Source organism: Anomalospiza imberbis, chromosome 6 (genome assembly GCF_031753505.1).
Source record: "Anomalospiza imberbis isolate Cuckoo-Finch-1a 21T00152 chromosome 6, ASM3175350v1, whole genome shotgun sequence".
Lineage (NCBI taxonomy): Eukaryota > Metazoa > Chordata > Aves > Passeriformes > Viduidae > Anomalospiza > Anomalospiza imberbis.
The window spans coordinates 25488571-25515286 of NC_089686.1; the positions used below are offsets into that span (position 1 = coordinate 25488571).

The 26716-nt window shown below is 37.4% G+C and overlaps 1 protein-coding gene across 5 annotated transcripts in view; it reads left to right on the plus strand.

The window, feature by feature from the left end:
• BAZ1A (bromodomain adjacent to zinc finger domain 1A) overlaps positions 1-26716 on the plus strand; it is a 64258-nt gene that overhangs the window by 31431 nt on the left and 6111 nt on the right. For 2 of the 5 annotated variants that reach the window (XM_068192928.1, XM_068192927.1), the window contains 16 exons: positions 279-381; positions 2390-2556; positions 3337-3432; positions 5886-6024; positions 6473-6619; positions 8979-9074; positions 9203-9427; positions 10081-10246; positions 10519-10632; positions 11274-11398; positions 12991-13599; positions 16127-16290; positions 16473-16627; positions 19050-19198; positions 23879-23959; positions 26427-26674. In XM_068192928.1, the coding sequence (XP_068049029.1) occupies positions 279-381; positions 2390-2556; positions 3337-3432; positions 5886-6024; positions 6473-6619; positions 8979-9074; positions 9203-9427; positions 10081-10246; positions 10519-10632; positions 11274-11398; positions 12991-13599; positions 16127-16290; positions 16473-16627; positions 19050-19198; positions 23879-23959; positions 26427-26674 (2784 nt within the window). The remainder of the gene's footprint in view (positions 1-278; positions 382-2389; positions 2557-3336; positions 3433-5885; positions 6025-6472; positions 6620-8978; positions 9075-9202; positions 9428-10080; positions 10247-10518; positions 10633-11273; positions 11399-12990; positions 13600-16126; positions 16291-16472; positions 16628-19049; positions 19199-23878; positions 23960-26426; positions 26675-26716) is intronic. The other 3 variants (XM_068192929.1, XM_068192930.1, XM_068192931.1) reach the window with 3 other exon arrangements.

Below are 26716 nucleotides of genomic sequence, written 5' to 3' on the forward strand. Positions count from 1 at the left end.
TTCTGGGATCCCATCAAGAAACTAGTTTCTCAGTGTGTTATCATGACAGAGTACTTGTCCGTTCTGAGATTAACAAATAATTTACTAAAAAGCTTTAATTTGGACTCTCAGACAAAATTATGTCACTTGCCTGTGTTTAAACACTGAGACTCTTAGTCACTATACTACTTCATTGTGTTCTAGAGAACAGTTGAAAAATTGGACATATCTTTTGCTGGTCATTTCACTGTAGTTATTATGATCTTTTTTTTCCTCTTCACCTCCAAATTCTCTATCAGGAGGACAATATTAAACCTAAACAAAACACCCCAGGAAACAAAAGTAAAGCATCAAGGGAAAGGGCAAAGTTCCAGAAGCAAAAAGATGATGTGCAGGCCATAGGTAAGTTGAAGTTTACTCATATGACCGGTAGAACTAGCTTTTGCAGATTTGAGAGTAGGGCATAGTTAGAGTATTTTTGGGGTTGTACCTTTCAAAGGGAAAATGTATTAAGAGTGTACTGCCACACCACTATGGCCAAGTGCTCCTTTCAATAGTTAGCATGCTTGTTTCTTGGTTTTATTTTTTTTCTTCCATGTTAGTTGTTTAAATTGGGGAAATGTGGGAAACTTGTGGTCCAACTGTGTTGATTTCTTTCTCAGATAAATAAAGAGCTAAATATTATTTGTAGAAGCTTGGATGGTGAAGTCATGTGTTAATTTTACCAGCTGAAGGTATATCAATGCACAAATGTGTAACAAAAATCCTTTAGTTTTTCCATTTATGTATTTTCCTCATACAACAATCTCAAAATTCAAGAGAATTGAAATACATTCTGAATTTCTTTGGTTTAAAAGATTCAGAGATTTTTAGTTTGGATTGATTGAGTTATTTTGGCTTAGTTTTAACCTGTTCCTGATCAATTAAAATTTGACTTCAAATGAAGTAAGGGGCCATATGCCTTTTGTTTGGGTTTAACTAGATAAATTGGTATGTCTTCTTGAGGACAAAGGTCAGGCAAGGAGATACTATTCTGAATTGTAAGGATTGTCCTTCCTGAGGTAAGGCTTTCATCAGTGGAAGTATTTTAGCGAACTTCTGGTTCTTGCCTTTCATCTTCTGGAAGACAGAATTTTTTAAGATGGCAAGGATATTAAGAAATTACCTAGTCCAACATCTGCTTAAATAACAGCAAAGTTGTCTGACACAGCTTTGGGCCTCTCCTTTATAGGAGATGGGAACACTAGAATTGCATGGGTTCTATTAAACTTGTGTGTCCACATTCTTGCACAACAAGCATCTATATGTTCATGTGCTGGGAATGACAGCACAAGAGAGGGGTAACAGCTGATCGGTGTTACATCTGATTCCTCTCTTGTGTGGACGGAAACTGCAGCTTCCAGAAGGGTAGTTAAGACACATTTTCACAAAGTGAAAAGGTAACAAAACACCAAGTACCTTGAAAAATTAACCTTCTCAGTGTGTTGAAGACCCTGAGGATCAGCTTCACTGCATTTGTTGGCCAAATGCATACATTGCTGGTATGTGCAATAGCTATCTGTAGAAGAAACCTAGCTCATTTTCAGAATGTTATAGGAAAATATAATAAAAGTTTTTCTTGTTAGTACTATCCACTTGGTAAGAGTAAGGATCGTTTTTCATTTCATTCACGTATTTTGATTTCTAGCTTTCCTGTTTCTTCAGTTAAAACAGTAAGACCCCCTTTTATTTGTTAGCCTGCATGTGAGCTGATAGGTACTGTCTGTCCACAGAAAGTGGAAATTTGTATCCTGTTGTTCTTCTACACATGACTGCAAAGAAATCTGCATCTCTTTAGGCAGTAGCATTTATTATAATTTAAAGTTCAGCTTAAACTGTGTAACTGAAGTAAAATTTGAACAAAGCACACTGAAATACTACATCAGTTTCAAATGTATTGAGTTCAGTAATTCAGTAAGAACTAAATATTTAAAGATCACTTATTTAAAGGTTTTTACTATCACAGATACTTCACGGTTGTGTACCACACCTGGTTGTGGCATGCTTTTATTAGCCAGTTATTACTAAATATGTTGTTGTAATTATATGTTGGAATCAGTTCTCATCTTTCATATGTCAATTGATAGAAACCAATTAACAAGTAATAACCTTCTGTATACTCGTAAAACCAGATCTATTTAATTTTATTACCTGTTGACAACCTCGTAAAACATGTCTAATACATAGGCTTGAAACTCTGATTTTGTAAAGAACTTCCAAGAGTTTGAATTTCTGGTTTGTGTGGAAACAATTCAGTCTTCATAACCATACCTTTTTCATATGGTAATTATAAAAACCCAGGCTATTTATCAGTTAAAACTAACATTTTACAAAAGAAAAAATAACTTAGGTTTGTTGTTTTCCTTTATAGCTTTTGAAAAAGCTAAATTAAAACAAGAGAAAGCAAATGCTATAGAAGCTAGGAAAAAGGAGAAAGAAGATAAGGAAAAGAAGAGAGAAGAATTAAAGAAAATTGTGGAAGAAGAAAGAATGAAAAAGAAAGAAGAGAAAGAGAGACTCAAAATAGAAAAGGAAAAAGTAATGCTTTTGAAGTATATGTGTTTTTTCATATAGGAAACTGTAATGGCTTTCTAGTTTCCTTGTTTCTTAGTCTCTGTTTAAAGTTATTTTCCACTAATCATTTTCAGTTTCTAGAAATGCGCTTTAGAAGAATAGGCAGTTACAAGATTTGATGATGGGTTGTATTTCTGGTTAACGTTCTCTATAATTTTAGTTTACCAAAAGTTCATTTTTAATTTGAATTTACTTCTGAAGTAATGTGGTGGGTTTGGGGTGGTTTTTTTTGCCAGCAGTGCATAAAACTATTTGATTTGATGGTTGTCTTCTCTTTGAAGAATCTGTTCTGCACAGATTGACAGCATATCTAATGGTTGTGGGTTTCTGTGTGGATTCTCTTTGGATGTAAATTGTTAAATAACTTTTGTCAACTTGAATATGAAGAAATTATATATTCCACTATATTTTGCCACAGCAACATTCCCTATCTTATTTTGATGGTCTTTTTCGGGACAGTTTTCATAATTGCTGTCTAATTTTTCATATGTTTTCTTTAGCTACTTCCATTAAAAAGAAAACAAAACCCAAAACACCCCCCCCCAACAAAAACAACAGCATATCACTTGATTTAAATATTTTTGCCAGTATCATTTTGTACAAAATAAAAATGAATAGATTACTCCATTCTAATTAAATGTGATGTTTTACTTTTTAGTGTGATTGAATAAGTGGTGCAGTTTTAGAAATTGCAGTAAGGCCATGTAACAGTATTTATATACGATTGTGACTTGTTTTTTTCAGGAAAGAGAGAAGCTGCGTGAGGAAAAAAGAAAATATGTGGAATACCTGAAACAGTGGAGTAAGCCTAGAGAAGATATGGAGTGTGATGACCTTAAGGTATGATTGAATATGGAAGAGCTGAAGATTGTAGTTTGCAGGGTCCCCAGATGGATTAGATTCCCTAATGCAGAGGCAAATCTAGATCTGATTGAAATGCTAGAGCCTGTGAGTCACCTGCAGTGTGTAATACATATTTCCCAGTGGCAATGCTAATGGTATCATCTGCATCTGCATTTTCAACCTCCAGAAAAGCTTTACAGGCTGTGCTCAGTCTACAATGGAGTATGTTCAATGTGCTGGCATTACTGAGCCAAGGGTATTGAGTATACCTGATTTTTCTGTCAAGTATACAAAATAAGGTCACTTAAAAAAACACGAATTACATAAAGGATTTGAGTAATGAAAAAACTAAATTTTTGGCTGTGAAAGTTAGAAAATACCTTGGCTTGTTACTTCCTGTGGCATTGTTTTGATTTAAAGTGTAGAAATATACTGTATATACTATAATATACTGTATATATCATGTTTAATGCGCATCTTTCATGATGATACTGGAAACCTGTAGAAAGTAACAAGAATGTGCTTCTCAAAGAACTCAGGTTTCACACAAGAGTATAGTGTAGCTGTACATAACAGAAGATTTTCTAGTGTTATACTTTTATGTATGCTTCATTGGGATTCATTTTAGCAGGGGATAGTAAAAGGGGACAAATAGAAACACAAGGATGAGAGTTTGAGGTACCCAGGGAATCATAACAAGTGCAAGGAGGGCAAGTGGAAATAAAGGAGAGTGTTAAATGAATTCAAGTGAAAGCACTGATTGGGAGGAATATGAGAGCTGAACATACTTGCAAGGAGAGCTGAATAGCCATTAAAATGGGAGTGAAAACTCCTAGCTATGTAAAAAGGGGAAAAAACTTGAAGAAAGGGAAGGCCATTGCTGAAAGGAGAGCAAGCTGTGAAAACGGTGCTGCTGTATTTCTACTGGAAAGAAAAAAGGAGGAGTGGGAAAGCAGTGTCATCACTACACTGAGACTCTGCTGCTCTACTCACCCCACTCTGTGCCTGGTGCAGCCTCACCTGGAGTACTGTGTGAGTTTTTGGGCACTGCAATACAAGAAAGGCATAAAGCTATTAGTGTTCAAAGGAGGGAAAAAAGGATGGTGAAGGGCCTGGAGGAGAAGCTGCATGAGGAGTGGCTGAGATCACTTGGTCTGTTCCGCCTGGAGGAGACTGAGGGGACACCTCATCACAGTCTACAACATCCTTGTGAGGGGAAGAGGAGGGGCAGGCACTGATGTCTTAGCTGTGGTGACAGTGACAGGATCCAAGGGAATGGCCTGAAGCTGTGCCATGGGAGGGTTAGGTTGGATATTAGAAAAAACTTCTTCACCCAGAGGCTGGTTGGGCACTGGAACAGGCTTCCAGGGGAAGTGGTCAAAGCACCAAGTCTGATGGAGTTCAAGAACCATTTGGACAATGCTCTCTCTGGCACAGGATGGTTCATGTGGATGGTTCTGTGCAGGGCCAGGAGCTGGAATTGAAGGTCCTTGTGGTTCCCTTACAACACAAAATAACCTGTTATTTTGTGATTCTGTGAATTGACAAGAATATAAATAAAGATGAGTTTAGGTGGACCGCTTTTGAAAAGATTCCTGTCTCTGGAAGTTTATGAAATATCTTACTGTGTTCTTTCGAAGCATAGTATTCGGCTTTCTTCTTTTTAATATTTATAAACTACCACATTTGTGGAAAAGAGACAATTCGGAATTCTGAATTCTAAATTCAACTATGTGTGCTAAGAAACAGTAAATGAAGACAAATCTTGAAGGATTACTTGAAGATAGTAATTTCAAAATCAAACTTGATGTTAGGCACTGTAATCTGTGATTTGGAGGTGGTGTCTCTGTTAAGTGATCTTGTTATGTGGTTACATAGCTCCCTTTAATGTCTTCAGCTACCATAAGTGCCTTACAAATGCAGAAAACCCAGTACCAGAACACTCAGTTGTTAGACGTGATCTTGCATATCCTCGTATTAGAAGGGTGTGTTTTATGTGAACATGTTAGGGTTTTGGTTTGCTTGTCTTTGCAAGCAATCATAAGTAACTTTTAAGAGTATGTTTATTTTTGCTTGTCTAGACAGTTCAGGAAACTGAAATTCAAAACTCTTGTGAAATAATACAGGTATAAAGGAAAAAGCTTGACAGCCAATGTTTTTAACTGGTAGTGGGATTAACTTCATTTAATAAAGATACAAACTTCATGGACATGAGTAAACTTCTTTCTCAAAAATTTTACATTCAAGTTGCATGCTCTTCGGTTTCCAAAGTTAGTACTGTCACCAGTGTTACCATGATAACTGGTCATGTGTCCTGTGGGACTTGTTTGAGTAAAATGCAGAGAAACTCAACGAATACATTCCTTAGAATAATAGTCTCTTTGGTTTTAATGACTTGTGTACTTTGCACAAACCAAATTCTGTATTAAGTGGTCCCATTTGGTTTGCAGGAACTTCCCATTCCAATGCCAGTGAAGACGAGACTTCCTCCTGAGATCTTTGGTGATGCTCTGATGGTTTTGGAGTTTTTACATGCTTTTGGGGAACTTTTTGATCTTCAAGATGAATTTCCCGAAGGAGTGACTTTAGGCAAGTTGTGGCTTATGTGGCAAGGTGCCCCACTTTGGTGGTTTCCCTTCTACCAAACAATCAAACATCTTAAGTGCACACAAGTACCACTGCTACACAACTTCCTATGTGGCTTTAATCTGTCTGTGCTAACACATGCCTATCAATCCAGTTTTCAGTTCACGGTCAACTCCAAGGGATTTGTAAAATCAAAATTAGTTTTGGTGCACAAGTTGCCATTCTGCTTATCAAAATATCTACTTTTACTTTTTTCTTGCAGTTATGTATTAAGAAAATAATGTTTGGTCAGCACTCTTTCTGGCACCATCGCTCTAGGAATATATGCAGTAAATTATGGAAACGTAATTTAATTATCATACCTGAAGGAAAAAAATGTGTTCATTCTTCAGTACATAATTTTTTTTCCAACTTTGCGGCAAAAGTGACGCTTCTTAAACTTTATTCACAGAGGTTTTAGAGGAAGCTCTTGTAGGAAATGACACTGAAGGCCCACTATGTGAATTGCTGTTTTTCTTCCTGACTGCCATCTTTCAGGCAATGGCCGAAGAGGAAGAGGAAGTGGCCAAAGATCAAATAGCTGATGCTGAGACCAAAGGTCAGATCTTTAATTTTACTGCTGACGAGCTGAGATTGCACTGGAATTAACTTCAAGCTGCATGATTTATGGCACTCCTTTGTTTAACCTTATTATGCATGGATATTGTATGTAAATGGGCTTGTTTTTTCTCTTTTGTCTGAAATTAAAGCCTTAAACTGGGCATGGACCACAGCGTGTGGGGGGAATAGAGAAAAAGGAAGCTCATTGTTACTAGGATTGTATCCAGCAAAGCATAATAAGCTTTTAACAGCATTGCTTGTGTTTTGGAGGTGCAGGAAGCATCTTTACCTTCCTCCTCTTCCTCCAGCACTGTTACATGTTTCTCCTGAGGGTCAGGAAACAAATAATTTTCTTAAGTCTTCCCAAAGATGTCTGTATCTGTAAAAAAAATCTGTACCTAACTAGATTAAAAACTAAAACTTCCCAAAACAGCTGTAATGGATAATTGAATATTCATTGTCCTTCAAGACCTGAAGTTATGCATCCACAGCTCCTTGATGCTACCATGTGTGTTCTTTCACTAAAGACTCTCACAGTCACTGACTTTGCTCTAAAGCTGATGCTGCCCCCATTTTCAGAGGCATTCAGTGTATGCTAACCACTGATCAGAAGGAAGTGCAGGCTTTGTTACAAATTTGTGGTCCTGTGTTTATGGACTGCCAAATTTGCTGATTAAAGGAGAGGCTTTGACCCATCCTACTTGCCTTTATTTCATTAGAGGTAGGTACATAAGAGCACTCCATGTTTAAGGTCAAGTGAATTCCGTGGTGCCCCTGCAAGCCAGGTGTGTGAGTTAAACAAAAGTTCCTTTAATTCCTCCCTTGAAGATTGTTTATTTTCATGCTTAAGATTAATGTCCAGTCTATAAATTATCTTAATATAAAGCATGGGTACTATCTTCAATATCAGCGTCTGCTCTTGTTAATTGAATTGAGATTTGAGACAGTATTTTAATTGAGACTGTATGTTAATTACTATTGAATTTAACTATTAAACTGTATTTGTTAACTGCTGAGAGTATTGCCTTGGCAATACAAACAAGGATTATCAGGTAATCATAGAATAGTTGATTAGATTCTATATTATTCATATGGCTGATCAGAAAAAACATAACGTAACTTTCATATGTTTATTTGACTAATGGGGCTGACAATTGCAAAAGTCTGCCATTTTGTTCAGCAGAGTTGTGGGTAAGGCACTTCATTTATTGTGTTTTACTTGCCTCAGAACTTTTGTTTTTTGTCACTCTTGTTTAGACATCTTCTTTCCCGTAAAAGAATTACATAGTCTTGGCTTTGTAATTCTGGCTAACCAAACTAGCAGTAGTCAGCATGTTTGCTCAGTTAAATTCTGTACAGGCAGAGTTTCTGCAACAGGGAACACCACTGTTGCAGTGTGTGATTTTGGGGTGTACAGTACTTTCTCAAAGTGTGTTATATAGTTAAAGTGAGAGGGGAGGTGCAGAGATTCATTTTACTGTGTCTGGGTGACAGTTTTCAAACAACATTAATCATCCTAGAGAACTGTTGTGGATTTGCATTTTAGGTATTGTTTGTATAGTTTGTGGTTTTATTTTGACTTGAGGACTTTAACTGCTTAATAATTTGGATTTGAATAAAGTGAAATTGTTGAAACAGCATACACTGCTGAAAATACTCTGCCAACCCTCTGGAGAAATACCTGTAAGTGCTGAAGAAACCTTTGTTTAAAAAACAGGAATTTGCTGTTTCTCTCTTTCAATTCCCTGCTTTTCTGGTCAGTTTGCTTATGTGTGGTGGTCATTAAGTGCAGGTACTTGATTTGGTGAAATACGATTTATTTGTAATGTCTTAGTAATTGTGTTTGTGCAGAACAGGCTGTATCCGAGTAACAGATAGAAAGTATAAGGTGAATGGTGATAGCCAGTATCAAAATACATTATTGGTTTGAGTTGTGCTTCCTAAATACAAAATTATTATAAGAAAAACAGTTTGTTTGAGGAAAGGAAATACAGGTGTTCCTGCATTGCTACTTGTCTGTGCTTTCAAGTGTGTTCCTGGATTTGTTCTTGCTGCCTTCCGTGTTGCCATTGTGCATGTTCTGCGTGTTGCGGTTGCTTTAACAGCTTATATGGTGTTCTCCCTAGATATAGCATGTGGTGCATGTCCTTAGCTTTTAGTTGGATTTTTTTTAGTTGCATTTCAAGATCTGTAAATTTTTGTTTGGATGTTGAATTGATTTTTGAACACATTCATGCATCTGTGACTATCATCCCTCTTTTCGCTTTATCTGCAACTCTGAAAACACAGCTTCCTTTCCTCCCCTCCACAGTACAAGTTTTAATTTGCACTAGAATAAAGTGTTTATTTCCTTAAAGATTTAACAGAGGCTTTGGATGAAGATGCAGACCCCACAAAATCTGCACTGTCTGCAGTTGCAACTTTGGCAGCTGCATGGCCCCAGTTACATCAGGGTATGTGTGGGTTTCACTTTTTGTTTTGTTCTTGTTATTATTTTGCTCTGTATTTTAAAGAACTATTTTTATATTTATGTACATTTAAATATATGTATAAAATAACTGTTCATTCTTCTCAACTGTAGGCTGCAACTTGAAAAACTTGGATCTTGATAGCTGCACTCTTTCTGAGATTCTCAGACTGCACATTCTAGCATCTGGTGCTGATATAACATCAGCCAATGCAAAATACCGTTACCAGAAACGAGGAGGGTTTGATACTACTGATGATGCTTGCATGGAGCTAAGATTAAGTAATCCTGGTCTCTTGAAGAAACTTTCAAGTACCTCAGTATATGATTTGTTGCCAGGTAATAAAAGACAATACACATTAGAGATTATTAGATTGCTCAATAAGTGGTCAATTTTGCAACTGCTTCAGACCAGTAATGGTCAAAATTTACTGTATCATAGAGTAACTGAGTTTGGAAAGGATCTCTGGGGGTCATACGTAGACCAACACTCATCCCCTTATGCTTCAGTCCCCACAGGCACACCCCACCACATCAGAGATTGCAGAGCAGGGCAGTCTCATTACTTCTGAGTAGCTTTCCTTTCATCCCATTTAAAAAATATTAGTGTAACTTGAATAAGGGAATCTCTCTGGAAGAAGCACTGGTGTGCTTGCTTCAGCCCCTGCTTTTTTTTTTCTGTTTATATTTGGGTCTTTTGTTCTTTATTTGGAAATGGAGAAGAATTTCTATCAACTGTTCCTTTACTCTGGAGATAATAGTGCATTTTACTACATATTTGGTGGTAAAAGTTAATACATGAAAAATACAGCCTTGTGTCTCTGAGCAAAGCAGATATGCTTTCAGGAAATGACTCTGCGAGTGCACCTAGTGCACTACAAATGTTTGTTCACTTGTTCTTAAGTGAGAACAAATCCAGTTTGGAGTCTGTAAGAGTTAGGCTTATTATCAATTACATAGTGAAATATAAACATTGGTCTGAATTTTATTAGGAGAAAAGATGAAGATCCTTCATGCTCTCTGTGGGAAACTTCTGACTCTCGTCTCCACGCGAGATTTCATTGAGGACTCTGTTGATGTGCTACGACAAGCAAAACAGGAGTTCCGGGAATTAAAGGCAGAACAGCATCGCAAAGAACGAGAGGCAGCAGCAGCAAGGTAGAACTAGGATGTGGAGAACTAAATTTTGGTGCTACAAATGAGGTTAATCTCTCAGTTGCAGAAGGCATATGAGAAACAGTAGTAATGTTTCTGTTCTGTGCTGGTTTCCTGGGACAGTAGACAGGAGTGAAACTTAGTTATGCTAAATGTTGTGTTTTCCTATGTTGCTGCTATTTTTGAATGGTGTTATAGTATAAGAGAGAAAAGATGTGGACAGACCAGATAGTAGATTAATTGCAACTGGTTTTCTATATCCTTCTTACTATTAGGATACGTAAGAAAAGAGAAGAAAGGTTAAAAGAACAAGAGTTAAAAATGAAAGAGAAACAAGAAAAGCTGAAAGAAGAGGAGCAAAGAATTCCTGCTGTAGAAATATCTGTTGGGTATGATACACAATATTACTGTGATGTATAACATAGAGCACTTTTCAGCTTCCTGGCCAGACCTCACATCTGTAGTTTCATTGACTAGATCATACACAAAGCTGTATTTTAAGTATATTGTCCTTAATGTTGATTTTATTTTTCTTCATGCTGGTGTAAATTGGTAAAAAAGTTACCTTGTAAAAACTGCCTGGTTTTCTGTAGGCTATTAATTTTATTTGCTAGATGAGGCAAAATGTGTAACAAGCATTTTACAGAATGTTATGTACATTTTGGGAAGGAGACTTTTCTTATGGATGAAAAAAAATTTACAGCAATAGAACTACACTAAGATGTCTCCAAAAATGATCTGTTTATAATAATACTACTCTTCAAATGAAAGTGTTGGTACCAAAGAGCAAGTTTTAGTCCTTAATACAGAATTTCACTTTTACAGTTCAGTGGGTTTATTTTGGGTTTCAATATAGTCTGTGATTTACAGTTTATTTTTTTCAGAGCATTATAGATATTTTACTAGTTAAGTACTTGGGAGATAAAAGTACTCTATGTGTCAAAGGTGCCGTATTTTATTGTGTATTTTTTATCATTCAGCTTATATTGCATGGTTGGTTAGTCACTGTTTGTTTATTTTGCTGTGTCAGGGAGGAGGAACGGGAGGACCTTGATACTAGTACAGAGAGCAAAGAGATGGAGCGTAAAGAGCAAGACATGGACACACTCACAGAGGATGAAGAAGAGCTGGGACCAAACAAAAAACGACGGAGAGGTAATGCTATAATGAATTTGTTTGTGTACCTGTGCACCCGCATGCATGCACCTGGCAAGCTCTCGTGTTTTATAGTAAAAGCATCAATCTTTGCTGTAATTTTCTTTTAAGGAAACAAACACAAACTTGAACGTGATCATAATGGGCTGTTAAGTATATTGAGCCAGCCTGGTGTAATTCTTATGGTCAGCTGTATGTTGTTTCACACTTCTGTTTCTTCTTGTCTTCCATACATGCGTGTGGATTCCTCTTTTGTCAAAAAATGTTATGGTGTTGCCATTATAAGTACTTGCCCTCATAGGGAGAGTTGTAGGAGTTTCATCTAATAGGAGATGGTGTGGGTTTGATATTTTTACTTTTTTTTTTAATTTTTAGTAAAGTGCAAAACCAACTGGTATTTCAAAAAAAAACATTAGATCAAGTATTTGGGTGTAGTTTTCCTGTGTTAATGAAGCATCATGCCTCCTATACAGGAATAAAACCAGACTTAGGCCTAGATTTAATTTCCTCAGCAGTGTGCTTGTAGGAACTGCGGTGCAGTAAATGGTGCTGCCTGCTGTTCCTAACTAAACATAGATGTCACCACAGGAGGAAGAATGGTTGATGGCTTTGGGTTGCTAGCTCATCCGAGTCTTTCTGCCGGGATGGCTTCATGATGTTGTCTGTGCCAGTGAAAATCCTGGATGATTGTGGACTTAAGTTGCAAACTTGTACAGTTCCTAACAGTACCTGGAATGGAAATTCTGAGTCATTCAGTAATACAGATTTACATGTTTGTTACAGCTTTGCCATGAAAAAGCAGTGAGCTCTTAAACAGAATTTCAGGTTTCTCAAATACTCATGTTTTGAAACATTGTGACTGGATGACAAACAAGTGTTATTATTTCATTCATACAACTAGGGAACTGAAGGTCACACTGGAAAGACTAGAGCTTGAGTGTTGACTGCACCTTTCAGGTTGCATACATCAAGTATGAGACATAGTACTGGTCTAGATGACCACCAGGACTTAATACTTAGGTAAACTAAAGATGTGAACAGAAATGTTTTCAGCCGGTACAAATTGAGGGGTGAAAATAATACTAGATACTTGATTGCTTTAATTTTTAAATGCAAGATCCATAAAAGCTGCTATGGAGGGATTCTGGTCTTTCTTGAGACCTTTGGCAGTTTAGGATCATCATTTTGAGTATGGTAAGTAAAAAGTTTGGATCGTAGTTTGTATTCAGTAGTGAAATTGCTAGAATTTTTTTTATTCTTATAAGATGTTTCTATTATACATTTTTGCTTTCTTAAAATTTTGGTTCTTTTTATATGATATTGAAGATGAGTGTGTCTGTAAATGAGACTTAGTCTAGTTTCTGCAAAGTGAAGGTGTATTTAAAGTGGTTACCCGTTCTTCTGGGGAATGGGGATTAATCACTTGAGTTTTTCTTTAATAAAACCAGTATTGTCTCTTGACTGAGCTGGTGGTCTTTGACAGTATAAGTCTGGATAACCAGAAGGAGACAGAACTAAAATCTGCCCTTTACTTGAGTTTTTGGCTAAAAAAAATTATAAATTAATTGCTATCATACTTCTTTTAACTTTAGGAAGGAGAGGGCAAAATGGATTTAAAGAATTTACAAGACAAGAAGAGACCACGTGTGAAAAGAGTGAACCTCTTACTGCTGAAGATGAAGAAGCTTTAAAACAGGAGCAACAAAAGAAAGAGAAGGATCTGTTAGAAAAGATTCAGAATGCAACAGCCTGCACAAATATCACCCCGTTAGGTCGTGACCGCCTGTACCGACGCTACTGGATTTTCCCTTCAGTTCCTGGATTGTTCGTAGAGGAGGACTATTCTGGTCTCACAGAAGACATGTTGTTGCCTCGAACCTCTTCCTTTCAGAATAGTGGACAGTCTTGCACAAATGAACCTCAGGTATTCAGTAAAACTGGAGAGTCTTTGAAATCCTCTGAATCTACCTCCAATATTGACCAAGATTCACATACCAGTGTTGTCGTAGAGGTGCCAAGGCCAGTATACAAACCAAACCGTTGGTGCTTTTACAGTTCTCGGGAACAACTGGACCAACTCCTAGAGGCTCTCAATTCCCGAGGACATAGGGAGAGTGCCTTAAAAGAAACTCTTTTACAAGAGAAAAGTAGAATATATGAACAACTAAGCAGTTTTCCTGTGGAGAAATTCCATATTCCAGGTAAATGAAAGGTTCTTGGTCTTAATTTGCTTCTACAGATAAAACTTCTATATAATACTATAGAAAACTCTAGTTCTAATTTAACTGTAATTTCTAAGATCTAAGGATTATTCTTAAGCTTTTTTCACTTGATGGAAAACACATTTGGTTTTTTTCCTGCCTTAAATCTTTTTTTTTTCTTCCTGCTTAACAGACCTTTGGAATATTTTAATCATTCTGTGATCTTACTGCTTAGTAAACCAGGATTGGCTTTTAAACATTTAGCTTTGTAAAAAGATTAATTAGGGAATAAAAGTTAACACGTGCTCAAAAGCCATGTAGCTGTGTTCATTGTTACATGGATTAACATCAGTGCAGTGGCATTTTGTGATATTATTTTCTGAGGTTTTTTTCCCTTTTCTTCCTTTGGCAGATACTCAGTGCAGAAGGAAGCAGCAGGATAGCAGATGTTTTTATGGGTTTTTAAACATAGGAGTGTACTGAACACCATCCTAGACCTAAGATTTAGGGCTGTTTTCCTTTTTCTCCTAGCAAGTATTTTGCCATTTATTAGCAAGGCATTGGCTCCAATCACTGATAAAATTCTGCACATACAGGCTGGCTTGCTTATAGCATGTTGGTGGGCAGACAGTGTTACCAAAGTGAGATTCCCTAGGGTAATGTTTAAGAAATTGCATTTTGTTTTTAATTATGACAAATTACCTTGAGGATTTAGGGTTATCTGTACTGGGGCAAGGGAATATTATTCACAGCAGACACAAATTCTGTTTTCCTGGAGTGGGTATGCTAGGACATGCTGTGAGCACATCAGATACTGCTAAATTTATAACTGATCTAGCATTTCTTTTGGTGGAAACTAGCACAGGACAGAGTTTTTGCATAGTAATTAAGCTTTTTTTTGAGGCCTTTTTTTTATATTGGGTTTTTTTGGTGCAAAAATCTCCGTCATCTTCTGATACGTTTGAGTTTGTACATATGGTTCCTTATTTTCTTAATCACCAAGCCTTTATCTGTATTTTGTGTTGCTTTCTGCTCTGAAGCAACTTGATGTCCACAGTCACAGATTTTTCCTTCTCTTTTAATGTTAGAATAGCATTGACTTTCATTTAAAAAAAAGAGAGGCAGCTTTGAACTTCATTTGAATAGAGATTGAGAAAATTCAAATGCTGTGGTCCAATACCATTGGTGCCACACCACTGTGTGATAAGCAGGGATAAATAGCCACATGTAGATGTACTGTGTTGGGAGCTTTTCTGCTGTGGACTCCAGATGCTGCCCTGTTGCCTTCACTCAAATGACTTGTAGGACAAGAGGGATTCTCCTGCACTGTAGGCTGCATTTCTGACTTCTCCAGTTCCTGCTCAAAAGAGCATGGAAATAAAATTGGTATATGCTATTACTTGATTTTATTCCAGTATCCACTAAATTCTCCTTGTCAATTATTTGAAAAGCAGTTGCTGCTTTTCTAGTTCTTCTCAGGAAAAAATACTGCATTTCTTCTTTGCTTTTAAACCAAAAAGGACCTTTCCCACATCCAGGCATTAGAGTTGCTAGTCTACAATTTGCGAGTGTTTGCATGATTGCTTTAAGTTACAGGGAATTGTTTCAGCAATTGAGAGCACCTTAGAAATTCATCCTGTGCTTTCTTAGCAACAGCTTTATTTATATTATTTATTAAATACCTCTTAAATTGTTGCATGCACCTTCTTCTCACTGTACTCAAAGATTTTAAGGTCAATTCTGTGAACAAAAATATTCACCACTGATGCAGACTTGCAAGCACTAACTTAGGATTTGGGCAGACTTTCAGCTCTTTCCTGTGGCTTTTGAGTTTTTGCATGAACTTTGAGTTCTCTTGGGAGTAGGGTTTCACTTGAAAGCACATCATCATCAGCTCTCACCTTGTTTTCATAAATTATCATGTTGTCTTGCTCCTTTTTTCCCCTGCCTTTAATTAGAGGACACAGTCAGTCTTGTCTGTGCCTGTATAATCTTATCATTTTGTTTTAAGGTTAGTTTTTTAAAAGAGATTTTATCTTGTCTTGTTCTGTTAGGTTTTATGATTTTAAGTTGCACATGCTTATTTTAAGTGTTTCTATGATAAAGATACATGCAGGAAAGACAAGAGTTCTCTTGTAAAGTAAGCGCAATCAAATAATAGAAATGTGACTTTATTCTCTCTTTTTTTTTCCTCCTTGCACTTAGAGCAAGGCTGGTGTTACTTATCTACTACTTTCAAAAGAATTTTAAGACAAAAGAACTGCTTTTAAATTAGCAAGGATTTCTCTCATGAGTTGTTCTGAGTGGATGCCAATCGTCTATTGGCCATCTATTGGTCATCATTACCTTGCTTGGTTGAATCAGATTCCTTAGTTGGCACAGATGTTGGTGTTGGCACCTAGCTACAAGAAGGGAATTGTGAACCCATATTTTCAGCTTGTTCTGTCTTGTTCTGTTGTTCCCTCTGCCAACTGCTGCTTTAAAGGAACAAGATCTACTAACACCAAATTACTTGCTGTTCCTGCAGAAAAACCTCAGAGTGATGTCAGACCTCCTATAGGACGGGGAAGGATGCAGAATGTCCATGATGGATCTCACCTATCTGCAGAGAAGCAGCTTGAACTGAGACTTAGGGACTTTCTTTTGGACATTGAGGACAGGATCTACCAAGGAACGTTGGGGGCTATTAAGGTATTTGTAAATGGTAGAATGCAGGAACATAGTGGTGCCATCAAGTCTGTAATTTAAATGAGAACTCTTGCATGCAGTGGTTTTACTAAAAGCATAATTAAATTAAATGTAGATAGTAATGGGTACTAAAAGCTTGTTTTCTTTGATTCTTTAGAAACCTCAAATTTGTATGTTTGCTTCAGGTTACAGACAGACAGGCTTGGAGAGCAGCCCTGGAACATGGGAGATACGAGTTTCTGAATGATGAAAACAAAGAAAATGGCATTATTAAAACTGTGAATGAAGAATCTGAAGAAATGGAAACTGATGATCACGTTAAGTTTATTGTGAAAGACAGGTAAGAGCTATAGTTTAAATAATGGTTCTTCTCTCTGAGTTTTATAGCAGTGCTCTGGCTTTGTTTGGCTGGGGACTTTTTGACCTTCAAATTATTTTTACCCTCAAATTCTTCCACGTGGTGATTTTTAAGACTGTAAATCTTAAAATGCAGGATTTTACTTTGGTTTATAGTCTGTAAATGATGCTGCTCTATTACCATATAAGACTAAGGCACCCATTTTTACATCTTTCAGTATTCAGATATTACACTGCTCAAAGTAAACATTAATTATCAAAGAAGGAACATGTGGATTCATTTTGAAATAATTTTAAATGCAGGGAAAAATTATACTGGCAACTGATGATGTGTTTTCCAGAGGAACCTCCCCCCAAAAAAAACCCCAAACAAAAAAAAAATTCACACAAACAAACAAAACTCCAACAAGAGACAAAACCAAAAACCACCAAACAAAACAACAAAATCAAAAACACTTCAAAAGAGTAGGGGTGTTGAAAAGGAAAAATGGTCACAGTAATTAATCTCTGGTTGAACTGGCCAGTTCACTTACCCCGTGAGTCACAGTAAGAACCACCGGGGCAACAGGCCATGGTCTGGATTAACTTTAAGCATAGCAGCAAAATGGAGATGTGATTTTTACAACTTCAGGAATGATAATACTTCTGTGGAGCAAAAAAAAAAATGTGGCTCTTTGATAGCAGTTCTTGTTGTAAATCAAGCTTCAGAAATCACAGAAGTAGTGAAGTTTTCCGAATTCTTAATTCTTACAAGTTGCATACTTGTCAGAAATAAATGTCTAGCTTAATATAGTTAATGCATATAAAATTCTATCTCTTGATAGGGTGTGAATATTGAAATACTTCAGGAAAAAGGATTCATTTGAGACAGTCATTGTACTAACATACTGTTTGCCTTACGTATTTTGTGTTAGACTACGTATTTCTGCTGTTAGACTTCTATAAAAGTTGTATTTCTGAGTGGACTAATGAGTGCTGTGTTGGATGTTACGGATTTGAAGTTCTTCAGGTTTTCTTCCCAATTTATTTCAGTTCTCATTCATGACTGTGAATTAGAATTTTCCTGTAAGACTGTCCTTTGAATCAGAGTTCTCTAGTTCCATGCAAAATGGATGGGGTCATCCTTTATATTAATCACACAATTTACAGACATTTGGTTCCTGAAAACCACAATGTAGAAGTGTTCCACTGTTTTAACGAAGAAGCTAAAATTCATCTGTTTCCACTTAAACATTAGATACTTGTTGCATTGCCAACTCTCAATTCAACTGCAGAACTTTGTAGCTTAATGTTTTTCCATTTGATACTGACTCCATCAGAGTTTCTGAATAAAGTCTACTCTAATAAAGTCTTGCATATCAAATCAGACTATGGGATTCTGAAATCATGTGACAGATTGCTTTTGATATGGGGCTTTTTATCCACCTGAGAGCAAGTGACATCTCATTAAGACCTTGGAGTTTGACTAGTGAAATGTAAATAACTACGCAGCTTTCTTTCTGTTTGCTTTCAGGCTCTCAAAATGTGTGTGACTGCAAAATATAATGAACAGCTTTTAAGTGTGAAAAAAGAACAGGGACAACCAAAAGCATTGCTTATTCACAAGAATAAGGCAGAATCCAGACAGTGTTAATTAGTTAATTTTTTATAAACCCCAAGTAGAAATAGAATTTTATTTTAAGTGGTGTGAGCTGCTCTCCTACACATTACTTAATGTTTGTGGTTCAGAAAGACTGGCTACATTTTGAAATTACTACTTAGTCTTTTGGTCCTGTTTTGTTGGAAAACTACCTCTTTGGTGGTCTGCTTGTTTGTTTGTGGGGTTTGTTTGGTTGGTTTCAGGGTTTTTTTTATTGTTTGGGAGGTTTTTTAAACCATCCTTACATGAAAGTATTTTATAAAGATCCTTCAAGGATGAGGACGTACAAGTTAACAATTCTTGATTTATATTTAAAAATTACTTTAGTTTATATTTTCTTTTCAAAAGTCCTTTTGAAGATGTAGTTGAACTGCAGATGGATGTGTTCTAAAAGGCTACACTTTGCCATTGGAAGTGTTTTCACTGAAGAGTTATTGGGACTCTGTTCTTCACAGAAATCTGTCATAAACTAGCTGATGGATGTCACATTAGATTTTTTGGAAATCTTAATTGTTTTGAAATTTGTCATCCACATGTCTTGCAATTTACATAACTCTTACCTAAAGAGGATTTGTCTAGATCAACTAGGCTAGCTGAGCAAACATAAACATTAGGATAGCTCGTCACACTGTGTAGTATCCGTTCATGTCAGTAATCCATGCGTATACATGAAGTTAAAATAAGAAGCTTCTGTAGATATATTTGCACGTATCTCTGGTTTTAAGTTCAGAGACTTCAAAGATAATTTAAAACATTTCTCTTCTAGACTCCTTGGGTTAAAAACCGAAGCTCCAAGTGCTGCATCAACAAGCACAAGTACTCCTCAGCCAGTCAGTAATGTGGTCCACTACTTGGCATCTGCACTGCTTCAGATAGAACAAGGAATTGAACGCAGGTTTCTCAAAGCACCTCTTGGTAAGTCTCAGAATTGAAACTATGTCTCTAGTCTTGTGTAAGATTTTGTGACTAACAAACCAAACACATGCACCCCAACACTGCAGTAAGACCCCTGACCCCAAACCCACTTGCTTGTTTTGTTAAGACTGGATGCTTTGGAAGGACATCTTGGGGAAAAGAACAAAAAGTTAACACACTCACTTATATATTTTTATATATATATAAAATGTATTAACTAACAAGCAAATTCTTAAATGCATGCTTATTTAACATAAATTTTTTTTCAGTGACCTTGTTTATGTGGTGCTACAGTTATACTGATGCATTGGGAGACAAATTGTACCCTTAGGCAGAAATTGATTAAGCTTTCTGGGGGAACACTATAATTCAGAATTACTGTTGAGACCAGTATATCATGCAGTTCTAGGTTGCAAAAATGTTTGCTTCTTTTTATACTGTTTCAGAGGAAGCAATATAGGCCTAGTTTGCCTGGATCACCCTGTTCAGCAATAACAGAATACTTACAGTAAAGTGTAGGAAATACTTACATTGCAAACATTAAGATTCTCAGGTTTTGCAGTTGTGCTCTAAAACTTGGAAATAAAAGGTTGCAAGAAAACTTTAAACCAAAGCAGGATTATAGCTTGACTTTGACACATATTTCTTACTTGGCTTCCTCTGATGAGGCTCCAGAGGTGAGAGAGAGGATCCAAAGTGCATAAAGTCAGTTTGTTTTCCCATGATCCCTTAGGTCTGGATTCCTTAGGATCCTTTTGCAATTCAGAAGTGGACTCTGATCTTAGAGAAATGTGTAAAGGTAGTTTCTCCTTCCCAAGGTGGCTGTCTTGGTCAGACTTCCTGTCTTTATGGCACACTGGGGAAGGACTATGCTCTGTGCTTGCTGGGCTGCTTTACCTCTCACCTCTGGTTTGCCAGCACAGTGCATTCCAGGGTCCTCCAGAGCAGCAACTACTGCACACCCTGGTAGACTGATACTCTCCTCTGATAATCGCTGTGTATAAAATCCTTCTGCTCTGGCAAACTCTGCTGTAGTAGTTGAAGACAAAAATGCAGGTTTTGGTGTGTTAACACAAGATGTTAATGTCCTGTTGGTGCAGTTGACCTGAAGTTGTTTCTGCATCTTGGCTGCTCCTGCATGAAGCCTGCTGTTTGGGTATCAGTTGCCACTGAAGATGGCTTTGAGCAAGATTTGTGCCAGAGACTGACACGTGGCCATGGGTTCCCTTCCACAAACTTTTGATATCGGTGTGATGACCTCTAGAAGAGGGAAGTGTGCAGCAAATGATTGAGATGAAAGGGGAGAGCACAGGAATAGTTGAAACTGCAGCTGTTTAAAAGGTTTACTTGGCTGAGTGTTTGGTCAACTCAAATATGTCTGCACTTTCCAAGCCAGGCATGATACAGCTTATTTCCTGCTATATGACTAGATTGCAACCTGCACAACTGTTAATTGACAATGCTTCTAGCATTTGTCCTACTTTTCATGTACAAGTTGTAAATACATTGTGCATTATATGCCTCCATTTCCATACGAGGTCTGAGAGTACTTTGCTGGCAGCCCCTTGCTGACAGTTGTAAGTTTACTATTCCCCTAAGGGGAAAAACATAGTTATTGGCAGGCTGTGGCCATTGATCGTGCATCCTGAGTTAGAGGGAAAAGACTGAAAGAAGAAAAACGCCCCAGAAGTATTGGAGAGAAAGCTTTTTAGCAGTCTTCTGTCTTCTTTTTGGTGGTTTCAACTCTGCCATAATCTTATGTTGGTTCATGTTTTTACCTTACCTTTGGAATGATGGTGGGTTGGCTTTTTTTTTAACTTGGAAATCCTGTTCTCTTAGATGTTTTATACTGATTGACAAAGGGAGTATATAAGGAAAGCAAATATATGTGTTTTGCATGTCTTAAATCTCTGATGTTTGTTTACTGTAATGTGTCCGTGCATCTCTTCTGCTGTGAAAAATGCTACCGCTCTAAGATTACAGTAATGTATAGAATACCTACATCACTGAGGAGCAGGAAGGATCCCAGGTGTCCTCTGGTCTGGCTTGCTGCCCTAATCATTAAGTGGCAGTGTCAGGTTCCCTCTTGCTTTTTGGTGCCAAATGTCTCATGTTTTCAGTGGTGTAATGGGCCGCTTTTAGCAGGAGGTGAATCTGAATGAAGGCAAGATTGTATATGAAAACAGACAAAGTTCTCAACTTGACAAGGAGGTGTTTGTAGTGCTGCTAAACCTTTTAATGAAAAGTGGACACTTGTTTTTCAGGACTGCTGGGTGCTCAAAGCTGTGGTGCATTTTTCCCCTGGCCCCTTTAGAGTGTGACCAACAGCTTTCTGATGATAAAAATTAACTCTAGGTTTGTAACCACTGGGATTTAGTTTGAGGAGATTTTGGGTTTGTTTAACTGTTCTTCTATAGATTACTGTGTCTCTGCACTCATTCGGGTTTTTTTTCTAACAGGAGGGATTTTTTGTAATAGTCGTTCCAGTTATGTAAGGGAACTTCCCCTAGACAAAATGCCTTGCATATCTGTTTCTCGTGTTAAATCTGATAATCCCAACTTTTTTGGCTGATTGAGTTAACATTGAAGTAAAAATATTGGAAGTCAAGCAAGTGCTGGGAGTTCTATTTCGGTAGCAGTACAGGGGAACACTTGCAGTAGAAAGAGTGCCCCTGCATTTCTGCTTTAAACCACACTGAAAATGCTGCCTTTGTCAGTATTTCAGTTCTTCCTTTCACTGCAAAGTTTCTTTGCCTGCTCTATCCCTCCCTTTACTGTGCTCTGTTCCTATTAGGGAATGGAGCCATACTTAACAATTTTTTGTTTTCATTTATGGCTGCTAGTCCTAAAGCCAGCACACTGAAATTCCCTGCGGTCACTGGCAGGTTTATGCTGGTGGCCTCCAGGGTGCAGAGCAGACAAAGGGACCCAGCACAGCAATAAAAGGACCAGCTGCTCCTCTCGGCTCCGTTTTTGTTTGAGGCTCTATCAGGCTGCCAAGAGCCTTGCTGGTGATTCTGATAGGTTTAGAGTTGAGGTGCATACCAAATGTTCAAGTGGAAGAGCAAGAAAAGACTGACAGAGAAGATAGCGATGTGAAAGGAGATCTGGAAACCCCAGAAATGGCCCCTTCAGCCTCACAAAACTGCTTGATGACCACTAATCTTCTGTTGTCTGGTGATCAAATGTAACATGATTTAAATTGTATGCATTTCTTGATTATGAATTGTCTTTTTGAAATCTTTTCATTGAATATTACTAGAAAAATTTGGCTTTTCTTCCTTCAGTGCAGCCCAGGGTAATGTTACAGGAGACTCATGGAAAGGAGGGAGTGCAGTTGCAGTACATTGTTTTCCTGCAAAAATTTCAGAGTTAAGATGTAAAAAAGCCTTTTGCTTTTTTCAATAGTTGTTTGTATGAAACTCTGAAGTGCTGCTTCTCAGAAAAAAATTGTTTGAGAAGGAAGAAATACTAGCAGTTTTTATTATGAATTTTGCTTCTCTTTTGATATAAATTTACTCTTCCTTACATTTCAAAATACTTTGCAGTGCAGTAATAGGTCTCATCATTCCTTTTACAGAGATGTGAAAGTTGAGGTATAAAATGATGAAGTGATTTGGTTGCCCTGGAGTTCAATGAGGCATCCACAAAAAAAGTCTGCCTTCTGCACTAGTTCAGGACTTCAGTCATTTAAGCATCCTTCAGATTTCCATGCAAAAGGTTGGATTCTAATTCATGGGAGCACCTTTGAGATTAATCAAGGGAAGCATTTACCTGCTTTGTAACTCATTCCATGCACTTCTTGCATGACAAAAAAAAAAAAAAACAAACTTTTTTTTTGTTCCTTTTTGCTTGTCTTTGTTCAATTCCATTCTTTTTAGTTTTTATCTTTGTTTCCTGTACTCCCAAAGCTGTTTCCTTTCCTATTTATAATTGTTCTCATAATAACATCAGACATCTTCCAACAGTATCCTGGGATATGATAGGTATATACACATACTTTTTTCTTATGCTTTCATTACTTCCCTGCAGAATTTCATGGGCAGAGGCAGCAATGGTGGAAATGGGCTTTTTTATGATAAAGAATTTTTGTTTACTCTTCAGAGAAGACAGTCAAAGAAGGTGCCTTGTAATTGGAGCAGAGGAGGTTGACCATGGCTCTTCCTTCCTGAGAGGTTAATTTAATCATTTTAATACTTGAGAACATACCTGCACAAAAACATCCAAAATACATTGTTTCAAGTGGACAGAGGAACTAATTCTCTTGGTCCTTGAGAACTGTGCCCATAACCTGGCTACATTTTTTTGAGCTGGGAGGAGATTTGTGGTAGCACAGACCAAACAAATTGTTTGCTGAGAGAGAAACCTGTGGTTAGTATCTGTTCCTGTGGCCATTTGCACCAGAGATGGACAGAAAGGTAAGGCAGGGTAGGATTCAGAGCCTTTAGTTCAAGCATTCTCTTTGTAGTGGGAGTCAAAGTAAACACTGGGATGTGCAATTCATCCATGCACAGTACTCCCTTACCCTTCACTGTCTACCTTCACTGTCTGCACATATTGTGAACCACTGTTCCAGTCATGTTTTTAGACTACACATTTATGGAATATAAAAAGTAATTTAAAAATAATCTGCCATGCTTCAAAAAGGTATTTGAAATAACTCTATGAATTTAATGTTAGGTAATGCAGAAGATGATGAAAGGCACCACTGGGGGTATAAAAGGAGGAAGAGAGTGAAAGACAAGACTAGTCAGAGAGATGGTAAATTTTAAATGTTACTTGTATTGCTAAGAATTAGAAAGCATTGAATATCAGGTTTTCTTTTTTATTGTTTTTTACTTAATTAATTTTGTAGCCAGTTCCTTACATTGAAGGTACTGAAGCCAAAGGTTTAAACATGAAACAAATACAGCTCAAATATTTAAAACTAAGAAAAAGGTTTCTGCTACCAGAATAAAGAACTGTGGTTTGTTGGTTTTTTTTTTTTTTTTTTTCCACTTTGGGATCAAAATCTGCCTGTTCACATAATCCTGGGTTTTTTTTTCCCCTTTCTTTTAATGTCCTCATTTTTTCTGAAACTTCACAGCATTGTGCAACTGCATATCCTTTCTAGAAAAACAAATGGAAAACCCTTCCCTGAACTCAATTAGCTGTTGATAGATGAGTGCATAGATCTGTCAAATGACTTCATTTGCATTGTAGCAAGGCTTGGAGGACTTAGCTGACAGAAGGGTATCCCACTGCGCAGTGTAGAGCTGCTCAGATACAAAGAAAGAGGCCATTTCTCCCTCCGAGTTAACAATATAAATGAGAAAGATGATGGATGGAAGAAAAAAGTGTTATTCTTATTTTATAAATTGGGATCTGAAACAGTGGGTGTTGTTTGGCTTGTTTGTTTCAGCAGCAGGACATGCTGAAGCAGGTTGTGGTCAGTAATTTTCGTCTCTACTTACTCTGCAAATTCACAGTTCCAATATATTTGTTGTGTTGTGTGATGAACTATATTGGTGAGCCAATCCAGGCTGAAAATAACCTCCAAATAAAAGTAATAATGCTCAAGCTGTCATTGTTAGCCAAATAAATGCTTACCAGACTATATATATGCTTAAGATAAAGTGCCTTCTAAGAGTTACAGTAAAAATACGATTTAAGGTATTTTAATTTTCCTACTGAATTTAAAAAAAAATACATGGAGATACATTGCAGTGCTGTGAAAAGGACCTTTTCTGCTGTCTTCAGAAGACTGAACTTAACACAGGAAGCCTAAGGTCTAAGTAATAGGAAATGTTAGGAAATACAGGTTTGCAGTTCAGGAGTGGCTGGATTTTATTTATGAAGCTGTGTTGCCTGTTTATCTGCCTTCTCCCATCACTTCTCTTGTGCTGCTTGCTGCTAATGCAAATGTATGCAAGGTTAGACAAATCCTAACAGCCAGTTGATGAAAAGGCAGAATGGTCTTGCCAGGAGAGCAATTAGTCTCATTTTTGTTCTTTCATTTTATTTGTTATTAGATATTTTCTCTTCCTATTCCTGAGAATAAATAATTTGGCAGACAGGTGCATCACAGGCCATTCATGTGCCCACTGTCAGTAGTCCAGCAGGCAGGGTGGTATTATGTACTGGAGTGCATCATTAATTAAGTGAGATCATGCAGTAGTAGCTGGACTGTCACTTGTAGAAGGGAAGTCTGCAGATATCTCCATAACTAAAAGCACTGTTGTATTGTCTCTTCCTGTCCTCAAACCCTCTTACTTTAAAATGAAAAAAATAACTTTTGGCTTCAATAGGGAAATGAGCTTTCTGCTCAGCAGCAGCAGTGCAGGGTGTCATTTATGCCTTCTATTTTCTCTCAGGTTCTCAAACACCCTGTTTGCTTCTCTAGTTCCCAGCTGTCCATTCCCATTCAGTAGTGCCCCCTCGCTGTATGTGTTTGTGTGGCCGCTTCTATGGCCTGGATTGCAAACCAAAACTATTTGAAAATACCATCTAATTTCTCACCCTTATTCCCTCCCCTGTTTATTTTAAACTTAATTAGGAACTCAGGTGTTACTTGGTTTGACACTTGGTGTGCACCACAGTTCCTTCCTGTGTGCTACATTGCTTAAAAGGCATTAAGGAAACAGTTATATTTCATCCAGGTCAGTCACACAGAGATGCAGATGCTTGTGAAGGCAGAGAGCAGGGCAGGAAGGAAGGCAGTGAGGCATGGGCAGAGGGCTGAAAGGCTCTCTGGTAGACTGTACTGGAGCAAGTGTGGGTAAAAAGTGCCCTTCAAGCTGTTCTTTGCCAGTGAAGTTTCAGGCCCTTTCTTTAAATATTTTGGGATTTCCAGATGTAAATAAAAGGAAGGTAAATTGAACATGTGATCATTTTTAATGATCTTAAGTAATGTTTTATACTTTATAAATTGAATCAAATTAGATTTCCAGATTGATGTCTGAGTTTACTGTCTTATTAATGACCTGTGTATATGCAAGTTCTAAGTTGAATAGTTATTGAAGAGTAAAATCTTAAAGCTCCAGCATCTTGGAAACTATGGAGAAAATACTCCAGTACTGAAGAGATAAGACAAAGGTTGAACTATTATCCCAGTTTGCTACTTGCTGTTTGACAGTCAGAGTATTACCTCTTATTCTAGATTAACCTGGATATTTGAAAAACAAGTTTGATAATTCTGTGGGGGTTTGTCATTTTTCTTATTTTTTTAAATCCCCTTCTTCAATGGAAGATGCCAGTGATGGTGGACGGTCCTATAAAACAGTTCTGGATCGCTGGAGAGAGTCACTTCTTTCTTCTACCAGCTTGTCCCAAGTCTTCCTTCACCTGTCGACATTGGATCGAAGTGTCATCTGGTCCAAGTCCATCCTCAACGCTCGCTGCAAAGTGTGTCGGAAGAAAGGCGATGCAGAAAGCATGGTGCTGTGTGATGGCTGCGACCGAGGATATCACACTTACTGCATCAGGCCCAAGCTGAAGGTATCTCAGGAGAAAGAACTGCTTCCTTTGCATACAGGACTT